General features: G+C 38.5%; 1 protein-coding gene across 8 annotated transcripts in view; it reads right to left on the minus strand.

Annotated features, from left to right (window-relative positions):
- Positions 1–1,305: 1,305 nt before the first annotated feature.
- Pfrx (6-phosphofructo-2-kinase/fructose-2,6-biphosphatase) overlaps positions 1,306–17,314 on the minus strand; it is a 63,019-nt gene continuing 47,010 nt past the window's right edge. For 6 of the 8 annotated variants that reach the window (XM_076179649.1, XM_076179651.1, XM_076179650.1 and 3 more), the window contains 9 exons: positions 17,111–17,245; positions 16,464–16,617; positions 14,482–14,585; positions 13,772–13,891; positions 13,453–13,551; positions 12,835–12,917; positions 12,330–12,481; positions 12,053–12,180; positions 1,306–1,517 (listed from right to left, as the gene is read on the minus strand). In XM_076179649.1, the coding sequence (XP_076035764.1) occupies positions 1,452–1,517; positions 12,053–12,180; positions 12,330–12,481; positions 12,835–12,917; positions 13,453–13,551; positions 13,772–13,891; positions 14,482–14,585; positions 16,464–16,617; positions 17,111–17,245 (1,041 nt within the window). In that variant the 3' untranslated portion in view covers positions 1,306–1,451. Of the gene's footprint in view, positions 1,518–11,911; positions 11,973–12,052; positions 12,181–12,329; positions 12,482–12,834; positions 12,918–13,452; positions 13,552–13,771; positions 13,892–14,481; positions 14,586–16,463; positions 16,618–17,110; positions 17,246–17,314 lie in introns of all 8 variants that reach the window. The other 2 variants (XM_076179653.1, XM_076179652.1) reach the window with 2 other exon arrangements.

Consider the following 17,314-nt stretch of genomic DNA (forward strand, 5'->3'; position numbering starts at 1 on the left):
TGACAGGTGATTTTGCAAAAAAATAAAAATAAATAAGAGTATTAAATCAGGTGTGACTGCACAAGTCATTTCTATTAAATGGTGGCAATTCTAAAATACGGTCTAAAACACATCCTAGGTCACATCCGATTTACCCACACATGTGCCCTTCCATCCTCCTTCCTTGACACACATCCACTTACTGTATTGTCATACAAAGACGGTTGTATTAGCAGCCTCATATATTACCTATGCGGACTAAAAGCAGGTTAAAAAAAATGGATGTGTCTAACAATCATAAAAATATATGAATCGATAACAGCATATTACATTAAATTCTCATATTTCAAAAAATCTTTCATAAGGAGTCACTGTCCCAGCCCCTTTTGAGAAGGAAAGTTCCTTGATGTTAAAATGAATCAATGAAAAACTTATAAAATAGATGTTTAGGCATCATTTAGAACCTAACAACTAGCATCTGGGACATGAAGGCCATTTCAAAAAGCACCAATTTAACTTATTAGGGGAAAAAAATGTTAGTGTCAATTGGCAACTGAGAAAAAATAAAATAAATAAAAAAATAATAAATAAAGAAATAAAATAAAAAATAAAATAAATAAATAAAATAATAATAATATACAAGCAGCACTTCAGAGAGTGCAAATCAGTTCAGATGAAGTTGAAATTTCAGTGTAAGGCTAAAACAAGTATCAATTAAATGTGAAAGGCTATTAGAGAATATGTAATAATAACAACATTTATCTTCAATTTCACTGATGGGAAACCCACAGCCCTACAGTGGTTGGCCATACTCCCTGGGCCCTCCCATAGATCTCTCTAGGGAGAAGCATTTGATTGCTGTCTGTATTGTGTGAATGTATGATGTTTCTATTTCACCAGCTTGTAGGAGTCAGCTCTCCTCGTGTGAAAAGAAGGTGGAAATACAGCTGCAGTTGATAGAGAGCTTTGACCTTGTCTGAAACGTCACTCCCTTACAGCTGAACCTTTGTAATGAGGTGAGGGTGTTGATGGGCTTTGAAGACAGGCAGGAGGGAGAAGACTCTCTCTGACTTCCATCTTGTTGGATCACCATTTTCAGGTACCCATCATTGGTCCCCGAGAACGTGAATAAAGTACTCATGTATGGATAAGGGTGAATGAACTGGACTACGCATAATAGACTGCACAAGAATTTTCTATGAAGAATATGGTGTACCACAAAAGGGCTGTGATTATTCGGGGTAGGACAGCTGCTCTCATCAGTAAACAGGCTGAACTTGTGAACTGCCTAAGTTCAGGAATGTTTAGGTTAGAAATACAATATAATTTGGTTTGTTTCACAATTTCTTAGAAAAACCTTATTTCAGAAGATGAACCTGCTTGTAGCAAGGGTCCTATATTGATTTCTAGACTTGTGATGAGAAGGCCGAAAAGGAAAACAAAAACGGGATTCTCTAGGGAGCATTTTGCAATCAAGACTCTTCATCCATGACACCTATCATATCATCACACAAATCATCTTCAATCTTCCCAGGTACCTGTAAAGAAAGAGAAACATAAATTATTCATTATTCCTGATGCCTGTGTAATGAAAAATTTAAAGATTTATCACACTACAGCAGTAATTCTGAAACTTACTCATTCCCCACATATGTTATTTGAGAAGCATCACCACTCTATACATGGTTATTTGACAAAACCCCTTTCCTAGCTACTTGAATAATAATCAAATAACGACAACTATATATGGTTTCACCAAGGCTTTCATATGGGTCTCCAAAAATCTACTGATTTGAGGTTGGGGTTACACCAGATCAGTAAATACATCAGATCTATAAACACATAAAAGTTGGAAAATGTAGGCCTTAAAGGGAACACACTGGAATGAATAAAGAATTTCCTGAATGATACATGTATGTAAATAAGAGTGAAAGATGAAATGTCAGATTGGAGAGGTGATAAGTGTACCACAGGGCTTGGTACTAGCACCAGTAATGTTCTTTGTGCATACCAAGGATACAATGATTGGAAACCTGTTTGCTGATGATGCCAAGATCATGAAAAGAATGAAATGTGGAAAGTTCTGTAAAATATTGTCTATGAATGGAGCCAGGAGTGGAAGAATATATTTAATACAATAATAAATAAATTGATCACAAAAGCAATGGATGAAAAGGATTTGGGCATTGTAATCATGAAATGATCTGTTGCTTGAGACTATTATAAACAGAAAAAATGAGAGATACACATACAATGTTAACAAATGTAAGCATGGGTTTTCATTACATGGATGAGAATATGATTGAAAAAATAACTAAGTCTGATCCATCCCAAACTGGAGTATGCACTGGCGGTGTGGTCGCCACACAATAGGAGATATAAACAAAATATAAAGAATATAAACAGCAGCAACCAGGATGATCTCAAACCTGACTGATAAGACATATGGGAGTGGACTGCAAAAAGTAGGACTACCCATACTGAAGGAGTGGCAAGATATATATTTAAAACAGAGAAAGTATTGGGGGAAAAAAATAAAAGAGAGGATATGCTGGTATAGAATACAAGAACAAGAGGACACCACTGCAAAAAATTAAGGAAGATTGGTTACTTGAAAGGTGTTACGAGGCCCAGCTTTTCACATAGATGCATCAATTTATGGAAGAAATAAGCTAGGCCAACAACATAAATGAATTTAAGGTAAGTTTAGTGACATGATGATATGGTTTAATGCCACATACTCCTACCATTGGCTAGGACGGTGCCCCTAACAGAGGACTTTGTAGCATGGAATTTAATGAACTATGCCCTTGGTTCAACTTCACTAGTGGCACGATTTGAACCACTATCCCCTCGATCTTCACCACAAGTAATGATGCCCTAACTTGCTCAGTCAGCAAGCTTCCTTAACCCCTTCGTTACCAACCCATCAACCTTACGTAAAAAAACGTTTCAAACCATCCCACGAATGGCTGGAGCCTTATGTTTGTAAACACAGACACTTGCCACCACGTGGGTAGAAATAACCCAGAAACCGGGGCCTTGAGAGCCCTCAATACACACAGCTTATAACTGTGACACGTGCGTGTCACGGGGAGCACGCTCGGTTCCTGGCGGGTGCACTCAGCCGTGACACTCAGGTGTCACAAAACACACATCCAGTACTCAAGGGGTTAAAGTTTGGTAAGAGAAGATATAGAAGCAAGACTCCATGACCATAGCTCCAACTCTGTATACTATAATCAGGTAAATATACACAGGCACAGGAGATTAAAAGGCTCAAATTCAGTGAGATTATGGAACAGCAAAGGAAGGATGAGCTGGAGAATGTGGAAAAGATGTTAAAGGTACTCATGAGTAGAGAAATACTGTTAAGAGAGATGGTAGTAGATACAAATATATCATCATTATTGGGTGGAAAGATATTCTAGCAAGAACAGAGAGAAAAAACAAATGAGAAGGCAAAAGAAATATGGACAATGACTGTTGTGTTATGGACTGTAGTTTATCAGCACTTCTATTCTACACAATGTTGTAAGGCTGTTATGTGCTCTATTTCACATAATGATTTAATTAGTCTACAGTATCTATCTATATACCAAGGGCTTCTTCTTTATCGGGGAGGTAGCCAGTTGAGGGATGCACCCACTCCACCATCTTTTGTTTCCATCTCATCTTAGCTCCCCATGGATTAAGGGGTTATTCCCTATTTCCTGCCCACTCCCAGTGTTCTCATTTCCACTGCCTGAGTCCTGCTCCTGCCTATGTTTGTCATCACCCAACGCTCTGAACCATATGTTAGGGTAGGTGTCAAGACAGTATTGAAAATAATCCTTTTCATTTCTGAAAGTACATGTCTTCCCTGAGAGCTCCAATACTTACACCAAATTCAACTATACTTTCTGAAATATCCTTCCTAATTCCACCCTCCTTAGTAACTATACATACATATTACCAAGGGCTTTTGCTCTCTTACAAGGGAAGTAGCCAATGTCAAAGGCATAAATCCACCCCCCACCCATTTCATCCCCACATACTCCACTCATGTTCATTCCCTCCACCTCTGCCTTCCACACCTCTTTTACTAATCTTTCTTCACTTATTCTTGCCATGTGTCCAAACCATCCCAATACTCTTTCATCAACCCTATTTCCTGATTCCCTTTCCACCCCTGCTCTCCTCACTTCCTCATTTTTCACTCTATCCAATCTAGTAACCCCTACCATACTTCTCAGCCATTTCATCTGAAACACATTTAAACTCTTCCTCTTATGTTCCATGTTTCTGCCCCACACATTACTGTCACCACAATCACTACTTCATACAATCTCCTTTTAGCATCCATTCCCAAATGCCTATTTCTCATTACACTTTTTTAATCCCCCAAAGCACTTACTTGCTTGACTCAATCTACATTTTACCTCTACCTCCACTTTGCCCTTTCCCACATTTGCCCCAAAGTATCTAAAGTTATCCACTTCCTCCAGTCTCCCTTAATACTCACTTCCAATTTGCTGCCATCCTCTCCCTTGTACATCTCATCACCTTACTTTTATGCACATTTATCTTCAACTTCTTTCTTTCGCATACCTTCCCAAACTCCATCACTAACTTCCTTAATCCCTCCTCTGATCCTGCTACAAGCAGTGGCGTCAGCAAACAACAACTACCTGTCTCCCATTTTTCTCCATTTTCTTTCACCATCTCCAATCCCCAGCCCATTACCCTTGCATTTACCTTTTGCATCACCCCATCCATGTATAAATTAAACAGCCATGGCAACATGACACATCTCTGGCAAAGTCCCACCTTTACCTTAAACCACTCACTCTCCAATTCTAACACACACACTATTACTCTTGTAAAAACTCATGATTGCTCTTAACAGCTTTCCTTTTATCCCATATACCTGCAATACCTCCCACAGGGCTTTCCTGTCTTACCCTGTCATAAGCCTTTTCCAAATCCATAAAGGTCTAAAAAACATCCTTACCTTTTCCTAAAGGTTCTCACATTGTCTTACCACAAAAATCTCATCCAGACAACCCCTACCTGTCCTAAACCCACACTGTTCCTCACCAATTACTCCCTCTGCTCCTCTCCTAATCATCTCAATCAAAACCCTCCCATAAGCCTTCCCGACTACATTCAACAAACTGATCCCTCTGAAACTACTACACTCACACTTGTCCCCCTTTCCCTTGTAAAGTGGAACTATATTGGTACTCCCCCAGTCCTTTGACACTACCCTCTTTTAGACAAACATTAACCACTTCGGTACAAAGACTCCTATGTAGGTGTTATGAGACACGAGTGGGTACACGAAGATACTGGAATCGGCGTCTTGACTATATACATATATCTTTGTAGTTGTACATGAGTTAACCCCGGATTCTATGAACTGGTTTGATCACATTTTCTGTGTTTATTATTAATGAGGGTAAAAGAGAATGATTAATACAGCAGTGACTTTATACTTTATAATACAAGTAGTGTGATGCAAAGTACATATGGCAGCCGATACTATACATGAGAATTTGAGTCATACTGAAGTGGTTGAACAACCTCACTTGCCAGTCCACTATCGATGTACCTCCCTTTATTAGACATTCCACATGACACCCATCTAACCCAGGTGCCTTACCTGCTCTCATATTAATAACAGCTTTCACCTCATTTTTTCTTATTTCTCCTCCATTGTCCTTTTTCATCACTCATTTTCTTAGTACTTCCCACTGCAACTACCTTTTCCTCGCTATCCACATTTCACATTTAGCAATTTCCTGTATTACTCTGCTCATCTTCCTGTTACTGCCGTCTCTTCCATTATCATCTCTACATCTGCACCTTTTACCTTTTATTCTCTACTTGATTCGCCTCCTCTTCCATTCTTAATTTCCTTCCAAAACATGTTTTTATTACTTTCAAATTTTTCTGTCATACTCTTATTACATTTCACATCTGCTCTCCTCTTTGCCTCCTTTATCTTATGCTTTACTTCTCTTCTCTTTTTTTTTCTTGCACCTCTCATATGATTTTCTTGTCCTATTTTGTAACCAATCAGTGAATGCCCATTTCTTCTATTCTACAACCTTCTTTGCTTTATCATCACACCACTCATTACCCTTCCCATTTCCTCCCATCCTCCTTGTTCCACACACCATCTTTGCACACCTTGTGACTCTCCTTGAAACATCTCCATTCCTCCTCCACTCCTAGTTCTACTCTATCCTTCACACCCTCCCACTCTTTTCCTCAGCTTCCTGTACTCCTTTTCTTTCTCATTAACGCAATTCACTCTAAGCACCTCCCTACCTTCTGTCCTTTTCCTCTTTCTCCATCTATTCCCGACTCTCAACTTACCTTCCACCAAAAAATGATCTGATATTCCCCACTCTCTCCCCTAAGAACATGTACATCCAAAACTCTTTCTACTCTTCTCCTGGTTACCACTATATAGTCCATTAAAGCCCTATCTACCACCCTTCCATCCACCACCCTTTCCCATGTGTACTTATGCTTGACTTTCTTCCTAAACAATCTCTTTCTAGACACATCTCCACCTTCAACTCTACACTAAGAGTTTTTCCTAGCACTTCACACTTCCCAACCACTCCATCTATTGGTTTGTCTCCTATCCTGGCATTGAGATCTCCCAATACAGTTACATTGATATTTCTCCCTAAACACTCTATGCATTCATTCAAATCTATCAAAAAAAAAAAACTCCCTTTCCTCTGCACTCTCCTCATTACCAGGCCCATATGTAATTACAAAGACCCACGTCTCCCTTCCCAGTTTCACCTTCATCCACATTAACCTTGAAGGAACCTCCTACCACTCCACCACATGCTTACCCACCTCTTCACTCACTAGTATAGCCACCCCTTCTCTCCCTTGTCCTCTCTTCACTCGTGACACCCAACTACACTCCCAAACTCAAACTCGCCCCTCCCTTTCAACTTAGTTTCACTTGATGCCAACACATCCATCTTTCTTCTCAAGCATACAGCCTACCTCTTCCCTTTTATTCTCATCTGTATCACATCCACACACATTAAAAGACCCAAACCTTAGGGTTCTGGTTGGGAAACTCTTCCTAGACCCCCTTTTAGGGCTACAGAGAGTGGGATGCCTAGTCCTGTCCCCATCCCAATTTTGTTGCCTTTTATGACAAGTGGGAACACTCAGTGGCAGTATTCTTTCTCCCTTACCACAGGGTTCGTCAAAAAAGGAAATGTATATTCAGAGAAGTGGCACTGGACAGTATTAAGGGTTGGGGGTGGGGCAGCATAACAGAGGAACTATCCCAGTATTATACATACATACATACATATACCAAGCCTTTTTCCCCCTTACAAGGGGGGTAGCCAAAAAGGAAAAGGCATAAAATCATTTCCACCCATTCCATCCCTGAATGCACTCCACACCCCTCCACCCTCCCTCTTATCTTAGCACCTCCTGGATGACGGGTCATTCCTGCACCATGTCCACTGCCCTGGGTCAGAAGCAGTGTCGCAAGACACAGCACATCCACAGCAAGGCCACTTCATTAAATCGGTGACCCCCCCCTCTCCGTCCCAGTATTATACAGTAGCATAATTTCTCTATGAATAAAGATTTCTTCTATTACAGACAAAATTATGTGTGGCTCTGGTCCATAGGGGCTTCCCATATAAACCCTAAAGAAACAAATGGGTGTTAGATGTGGAAAGGTGAATGCCTTGAATGGCTACCTCCTTTATATGGGTGAAAAAGCCTTTAGGCATATAGATATATTTATAGATCAGGTCCTATTTCTGTAGGAAATTGTGGAGAGATGATAAAGTTATTAGTGTTTTGATGTCCAGGATTTGGTGTAGTCATCAATGTTTACGGGGATAAATGACAGAGTGGGTAGTAATCATATATAAATTTGGCAGTTCAGCAGTATGTAAGACACTGATGGGAACCTTGCATTGGCAAGTGGGAGGGTCATTTCTTGTCATGAGGTGTCATGTATTAGGTGGGAATGTCCTATGTTTATAATGCCATTCCAAAATGTCAGTTATATTTATATGAAGAAAGCCATGAATGCATATGGGGTCTCACTGTTTTCAGATGATTCCTTGAATATTGCTCCCAGTGTCCTTGCTACATGTTTTGCATTGCTGGTGAAAAAAAGAGTAATAGTCTATTACCAGCAGCAGAGTGGAGGGAAAGGAAGTGTTCATGGCACCTTTTAAGCCATCTTGTCAGCTTTATTACCAGGAATGCCTACATGACATGGCATGACCCATCAGAAGGGTACAGATTTGGAAGATTTATTAATGGATTTTGTGGACCAGTGAGTGGTATGATTTGAGTGGAGAGTGCTTGTTCAGTGCTTGAAGAATCTGGTATGATTATATAAGATGCAGGAGAGAGTTGTGGATAATAGGCAGTGAGGATGGCAAAGAGTTCTGCAGTGAAGACAAAGATGATGAGGAGATGTGGTTTGAGTGGAGGCCATCTGTGTATATGTTGATATTTGTTTAACGAGTACATAGAAGGGAGAGATTCAAGTGATATTTGACCTTTTGTTGTGATGGTTAAGGTGAGGCAGGGGTGCACTGGAACAGTAGCCAGAGGACTTTGTTAGGTGTTGTCGTGGGTAGGATTTTGACAGCAATTTTCATTAAGGATAGCAGGTCTGCCATTCTTTTACCAAATGGATATTTGTTGATGGCTCCATGCAAAAATAACATCTAGATCTTTTTGCAGTAGCCTACAGCCCTCGTTTTTCACTCTCGTGATTTTTGCATCATCTGCAAACATGTTGCCATCGCTTGTTGTACCTTCTATCATCTAATTGACAGAAAAAAAGAGACCTTACTAGTGCAAACACTGAAGTCTGCTTATTTCTGTTCTCTATCTTGACATCTTATCCTTTACTATTGTCCTCATTCATCTTCCCTTCAAAAAGTTTTTCATTCATTTGAGTGGTTTACCTCTTAGTCCACCAATGTGCTCCAATTTCCACATATGCCAAGTGTGCGATACTTTATCAAAAACCTAATAAACAGGAGGAAAACAAGATGAATGGAAGACTAATCATCTTCAATCAAGTAACAGATGGCAACAAGCCACAAAGCAAGACAAAACTATCTTCCCCTTTTATATTCTTGTTTCTTCACACAAGGAGATCAGTACCCTGATGCCTGTCCTCCCATACCTAATTGCTGGAGACATAAAAACCAACAAGCCCATACATATACCCAACACTTGCAAAACCTTTAAACTTAGAACATATCCACCAAATGCAACACATGCTACTGTTGATCTTACCTCACATGCACTATGCTCTCCAACACAAGCAAATACAAAAAGAATTAGAGCTGTACATATCACACACCAACACAAAATCAAACTACAAATAAGCATAAACAGAAGCTACTTCAATTCCTTCATAAACACAACATCTACATGGGTACAGTTCATGAAACAATACCCACATTCACTGACTACACAACATTAAGGAAAGACAATACACAAAAAGTGGACTCACAACACTAATACACAACATCATATTTTTTCCAATTCAAGAAACCAAACACTAAATGACACAATGGAAATAATCTCAATCCATACATAAACAAAGAAAACAACTTACATTATACATATCATCCACAATATCAGGCCTCCAACCTTCCAACTCACTAAAAAACATACTGTAAGGTGATCTGAACCTACATCACCCCTCCAACATTCTCCCAATAAAGGTTACCACTGAACTATAAGGAAAAATATAACCTGCATACAAAATAGCACTCATAAACTACAAAGTGGCAAATTGGCAGAAATACTCAAAGGATACATAGAAATACGTAGACCTTAAAAAATATCATTTCCATTCATACATACAGCTGTGGATGAGATTGCAGCAACCATTGAAAAGCTAAGCTAAAGACATTACAAGATGCTAATGAAGAAGAAGAAGAAAGAGACAGAAAAGAGAGAGAGAGAGAGAGAAGAGAGAGAGAGAGAGAGAGAGAGAGAGAGAGAGAGAAATATAAATATATTACATGTTGAGTTGAGTGAGAGAATTTTTGCAGAAAAAAAACCTGTAAGAATGCTGTCATTTTCAACTCTACATGTCCTACAGAATATCTGCTCCCCTCTTTTACATACATACATATATATATATATTTATATATATATATATATATACACACGCACACACACACACACATCACTAATTAATAATTTAGTAGCTCATTTGTAAATCAAAACTAATACCACAGTTGGGGCAGAAGAAAAGACTGGAAACTGAATCTAAATATTTCGACTACTAGCTGCAGTCCTCTTCAGTAGTACAGAGTAGGAGGAGGGTATTATATTTATATAGCACTCTCTTACTAAAAAAGAGGATTCGGGGAAGGACCATAGACTCCTAACCTTACTTAATTGGTGACCTGGTGGTCATGTGGTGTGGGGTCAGGTAGAAGATGCCTGTTAACAATATTTTTTTTTCATCATAAGTACGGTTATTACATTCGAAGACCACTGCCCCTTTGAAATATTCATATTATTCATTATTCATATTCAAATGGGCACTGGTCTCTGGACATAATATCCTGACTTATGATAAAAAAAAAGGGGAAGAATACAGGGGGAAAAGCTGCTGGTATTATATGTATGATAAAAAATATTGTTAACAGGCATCTTTCACCCGACCCCACACCACATGACCACCAGGTCACCAATTAAGCAAGGGTAGGTGTCTTTGATCCTTCCCTGGTTCCTGTTTTTGTATGAGAATGCAGCTAGCAGTCAAAATGCATTCTCACTGTTTCCAGTCTTTTCTTCTGCTCCAATTTAGGTATTAGTTTTGATATACATATATATATATATATATATATATATATATATATATATTATATATATATATATATATATATATATATATATATATATATATATGTATACACACACATACAACATCAACTGCACACAAGAGATAGCCATCCTTAAAAAAATAAGAAATAATAAGTGTAATAGGTGGTACAAGATAAATGGGAAGGAGATATAGTAGAATGTGTTTCAAGGAGGAAGTGATGAAGTGTGCAAAGATGGTACAAGGGATGAGGAGGATGGGAGGGAACTAAAGGAAGGGTAGTGAAGGATGAAACGGTAAAAATGGTGGTTGAAGAGAAGCAAGAGGATTGGTTGCAATGTAGAAATACAAAAACATACGAGAGATACAAGAGGAGAGGAGAAGCAAAACATGAAGTGAGGGAGGGAAAGAGAACACATGTAAACTGGGGTCCCTAGGAATTTAACAGAATTCTGAAAAGGATAAAAAAAGATGCTTTGGAAAGAAGCGAAGAGAGTGAGGGGAGGGGAGTCAAGTAGAATGGAAAAGGAAAAGGGTGCAGATGGACAGATGTTCATGGAAGTGAAGATGGTAAGGGCAAGACAAGAGTATTTCAGAGAACTGTTGAATGTGGTGGAGGTTTTCGCTGATTACAGCAGTGGGAAGGGCTACGAAAATGTTTGTGATGGGAGAAGAATATTATAGGGTTATCACGAAAGATGAGATATGAAGGTCATCGTAAGTGATGAAAGATAGTAAGGTACCTAGGATGAGTGTCATGTAGTGTCTGACAAAGAGAGGGAAGGCTATAGTGGATTGGCTAATGAGCACAAGAAAAGAATACACTGACAAAATAACCCTACACCCATTCATAAACAGCTGAAGCAAAATAGAACAAGAGATTATCACTAAAATCATTCATAGGCACTTCTTCACAAGCTCTGTGTGTGTGTGTGTGTGTGTGTGTGTGTGTGTGTGTGTGTGTGTGTGTGTGTGTGTGTGTGTGTATCTGTGTGTGTGTGTGTGTATGTGTATAGCAAACATGTCAACGGCTGCACAATCCACCTTAGCATGCACTACAAACTGTATATGGAGTACCTAATAATTTACCAATGTTAGTTCTCCAATTCATGTTATTTGTAGTTCATCCACACCTTCCCTAAAAAAACGGAATGAATATCAGAAAACGCTGCTGAATGTAACCATGTTGTTAGTACGAAGCTATCAGCAATTACTCACCAAAGGTTTGGGACGGTGTGTATTAACAGCTGGCACATTCAAAGACACATACTCAACATTACATCCATAAGCTACAGGTGTAAGTTTGATTACTGTGTGAAGGGGTACTTCAATATAAGGGAGCTCTTCTGCAATGAAATAAATTTTCTTTTTAATTATATTCAATAGCATAGAAAAAAATGACAAAATAAACATAAATAAAAATCAACATTAGTCTTTAGAAAATTTGAAACTCATAACTGAAAGTAGAAACAGGCAAAGGAATGTGAAGTCTTACCTGAGGATTTGTCCAGGAAATATCCAAGAAGTCCTCTAAGAATTGCCTGGTGACCAATGAGAAGAACATTGCCTTGACGCTCAAGCTCCATAATAACTGGCTCCAGCCTGGCCACTAAGTCCTCATAGCTTTCTCCCCTTGGATAGCGGTAACTGCAAAATCATGTGTATATATATTTATGTATGTATACATGGTATGCAACAGCAAATACAATGCAGAATGTGGGCCCTTCATCCACAAGGACCCAAGAAGTTTTTGAAACGGAAACAAATGGGTCTTGGCTGGATGGAATATGTGAAGAGAAGAAACTTTCTGGTACATGTATAAACCAATTCTGTATACAAACTTTTCAATTCTGTAAATTCTGCAATCACTTCTCCCTTAACCACCTTATGACTTCATCTCCTTTGTCCCCAAGGGTAATGCTCTTAATCAGCGATGAATACATACAATCTGTGTCCATATGAACTGTACTTGTACAAGTACTACGCCCTTAAAGCCTTACCTAAATTTGTTCTGATCCCGAGCTGCAAAGTCTTCTGGGAATTTTGATTTGATGTCAGCATATGTCATCTCTTCACAGATGCCCTACAGATTAAAAAGTCATCTCATTAAAAAAAAAATTCAACAGATTAGATTAAGTCTTTCAAAATTGCCATAAAAACAAACATTGAATGACAGCAATCACGAATCAACTTTGCCTCCCACACCACCCCATCCGTGTACACACTGAACAGCCATGCCAACATGACACTTCTCTGACCCAGTCCCACCTATACTTCAAACCACTCATTCTCTCCATCTCCCATTCTAACATAAGCTCTACTACTCTCATAAAAACTCTTGACTGCCCATAACAGGTTTCCCCCAATCCCATGTATGTGCAAACCAGCGCCTTCCTGTCTACCCTGTCACAAGCCTTTTCCAAATCCCATCTACCGTCATAAGCCTTTTCCAAATCCATAAAGGCCCAAAATTCATCCTCACCTTTTCCCAAAACTCTCACATATCTGCCTTACTGCAAAAATCTGATCCACACAACTCCTACCTTTCCTAAACCCACACTGTTCCTCACCAAATAATTATATTCAAAGTAAAAAGATAAAATAACAAGCTGACTTACCGCATCAATTTCATTGAGAGCCTTCCATCGTTCTTGTGGAGCATCAATTCCTTCTGCAGACTGAATGGTCCTTTTCAGCCATGATGTCCAGACTCGTAGCTTTAGGAGATTAACAACAAGACTTTCTATTAGGGCTTAGTGCTAATCATGTCATATAGCCAATTCATAAGCTAATATATGTACTTATAGAGACAACAGGCTTTTTCATGATATCTAAGAGACAATGTGAGGTTATCATTGAAGGTTATTGCTGTTAAGTTAGGTTGGGTTAAGTTTTAGCTTGGTTTTAGGTTAGGTTAGGTGACTTACTGATGCTTACCTTAGGTATATTCTGCTCTTTGATATATTTAGCAAGTTCCTTACTATATGACCAACCACGGGGACTAAGGACAGAATCTCCCCCTATCTTTCCTTCCACATTGTGCAAACTCTCGCCATGCTGTAAAGAGTTCAAGAAAAATATCCTATTAGTGTAATTCTTATACTACAACTACATTTATATGTCTAAAGTAGAAATTATAAAATATGTTTTTTTTTTTCTTTAATGTCGTTAGAGAGGGATTTCTCATCTCCATTTTCGCATGAGGGGACATGGAGGTTTGGTTGCCGTGGAAATAAGATGGGTAGTCCTACTGTGGATGTGGTGTGTCTTGCTGCATTGTTTCTGACCCAGGGCAGTGGGTGGGATACAGGGATGACCACAACTCATCACATCACATCTCTCCCTGTCCTCCTCACCCTCCCAGGGACCAAGAAACAAAACTGATACAAAACAGAAAATTGCCTTACATTTTCTCAATTTGAATATATATATATATATATATATATATATATATATATATATATATATATATATATATATATATATTGTATACACACACACACAAATTGGACAAAACAATAGTCTACGCAAATACCATAAAAGGATTTAAGAACAAACTAGATACTGCAAGATACAAAGATGGGTCACTATGAGCATGGCTCCCCTTCCTGTATAATACAACTAGGTAAATAAATACAGATACATACCCTGGTTAGATATATGGTTCGTGGTGTCACATGGATGTTCATGAGGTAGTATACAATTCGTGCCTGGATGTGGCCTTCATGTTTATGGACAACCACTTTTTCACCTGCAACATTTGTCATTTTGTAACAACACAATATTACTCTCATACAAAAATACTTAGATACCAACAACAACAATTCATTATGGTAAAGGTACTAATATTTTCATGGTTCTAAAATATATATATATATATATATATATATATATATATATAATTTAGCCACCTAATTGCTATGATACTGTCAATGAAATCAAAGAAGCTAAATTATCACTCAAGAAAATGTTAGTGAAGTCTAAAGATCTATGTTCCGTTGAACCTCAAATAATGAATGCCCCATTTCACAAACAAAGTGATTAATGAACAAGTGTCGTGAATTTTTTTTGTCTGTTAACAAATGATACTTTGGGGTACAAACACACAATCCCACCAGCTTAGTGGTGTTTTGATGTGTTTGCTATAATTATTTCCAGTAGCAAACATTTCTGTTTAAGAACAGTCACAGAATGGAATAACTTTATTATCTGAGGTTCCACTGCATTATCAAAGCATAAACATTATGCAATATTCAAAACATAGAAACTCCATGCCTTCTAATAACTTAAAAAGTGATGTTCTGAAATAAATGCTTGTTTATATGCTCTCAAAAGTGTTTGCAGTTTCCATAGATCATAGACATGTAAACATCACTTCAACCAACCCCAGTTCTTTCTTGCAAAACCCATGGCTCCATACAAAAAAACATAACAGATGCATTTCATTAGTATGTTTGTATGCATTCTCCAATGACCTACCAGTTATATAATAATTCCTTCATTAATAAACATGACAAGTGACCCATCATCCAGGAGCCAAGAAAAGAGGGAGAGAGTGGAGTATGTGGGGATGAAATGGGTGGGAGTGGATTTATCCCTTTGAATTTGCCTACCTCCCTTGTAAGGGAGAAAATGCCATTGGTATATGTATGTATGTAATAATTATAACAAAATTGTTATTCTATGTATCTAATCTATTTCACTAATCTTGTGTCATTCAATATAAGTGCTTGGCTGAATGTCAGAATGTGTGATGAAAATGTTCATAACTTTTTATTTTGTCCACAAGAGACGAGCATTTAAGGACTGGTTGCAAAGTAGGATTCAGGAAGCATATGAGAGGTAGAAGGAGAAGAGAGGGGTGGGGATATTAGGGAAAATAGAATAAAAAGATATCTTAGAAATATGTTAAGAGAGGAAGGGGAAGTGAGTCATGCAGAGAAAAAGGTACAGGGTGCAGATGGACAAATGTTAACTGAAGTAAAGGTGCTAAGGGATAGATGGGTAGAGTATTTTAGAGATGAAGGTGGAGGAGGATCTGGAGGGATTGATTGAGGTTGTGGGAAGTGCTGAGAAAGACTGTGATGGGAGAGGAAAATAGAAGAGATATAAGAAAAGATGAGGTACAAGGAGCTTTGAAAATCATGAGAGCTGGTGAGGCACCTGGGTTGGATGGGTGTCATGAGGAGTGTCTGAAAAAGGGAGGCACAGTTATTGTGGACTGGCTACGGAGGTTGTTTAATGTGCATTTAAAGGGGGGGATGAGTGCCGGAGGACTGGAGGAGTGCCTGTATAGTTCAGCTTTACAAAGGAAAAGAGGACAAATGTGATTGCAGGAGTTTGAGAGGGATCAGCTTGTTGAGTGCCGTTAGAAAGGCTTATGGGAAGGTTTTGAGAGGATTTGGAGTGGAGCAGAGGAAGTATTTGGTGAGGAGCAGTGTGAGTTTAGGAAAGGTAGATACATGGATAAAAAAATTGTGGTATGTTTTTTAAGAAGGTTTTGGCAAAATGTAAGGATGTTTTTTGGGCATTTATGGAAGGTTGCATTATTATAATCCTGTAAAACTAATAAAAGCAGCAACAAACACAATGTACCTATAAAAGAGAACAAAAATATAAACATGTTTACCTGTATTGTAAATCTTCATAAAGGAAAGGTGGTTCTCCTCACTCTCATCAAGAGGCTGATACTGGTCCTTGTAGTGCTGAATACGCTGCAGAAAGTCCTTCAGGGCATCCTCTCTGTTCATACCACGATAGTCTGGACTGTTCACCTTCACCTCCTTTGACATAAAAAAATTATATTATATACCAATGACCTCATCTCCTTACAAAAGGAGTGGCTGGATCAAACCAGACACCCATAGCAAAAAAGAAACCCAGATCAAAGCATACACCCACACCAAAAGAAAATTAATTATACCATCTCTCTCATTTCCAGTACCTGCTCCAACCTTACTGCATGGGTCAACTGCAATGTAGCAATTATATGATGATGTATAAGCACACCTCTAACTGAATGAGTCTTTACTGGCACCCTTTTGTCTTTTGACTGCCATGGCTTACTGACTCACAAAGATTTATTCTGCCTGTTACCCTATTATTTCATTCCGCTGAAGGAAACCCCCAGCAGTCAAAGGGTTAAATTCAAAGGTACATCCTTTAGTTTAACAGAATCTTCTGGTGTTACCCAGCAGACTATAAAGTGAATTACCACTGAAAGACTGAAAAGGTTCTCATGCTTTACTGTGACTGCTGAACTGCTAAACAACTCACCCGTATATTTGACTCGATGATTGAAGGATCATCACAAATGGATTCCACATAAAAGAGCTTGTACTGCATCTTCTCTACAATTATATTGTATATCAAACGTCGACGTGATTCCGATGTGTTGGTTGCATCAAATACCTGTAGATAAAAGAATTTTAAAAATCTATGGTTGCATCAAATACCTGTAGATAAAAGAATTTTAAGAAT

Source organism: Oratosquilla oratoria, chromosome 43 (assembly GCF_046742065.1).
Source record: "Oratosquilla oratoria isolate Oo_2021 chromosome 43, ASM4674206v1, whole genome shotgun sequence".
Lineage (NCBI taxonomy): Eukaryota > Metazoa > Arthropoda > Malacostraca > Stomatopoda > Squillidae > Oratosquilla > Oratosquilla oratoria.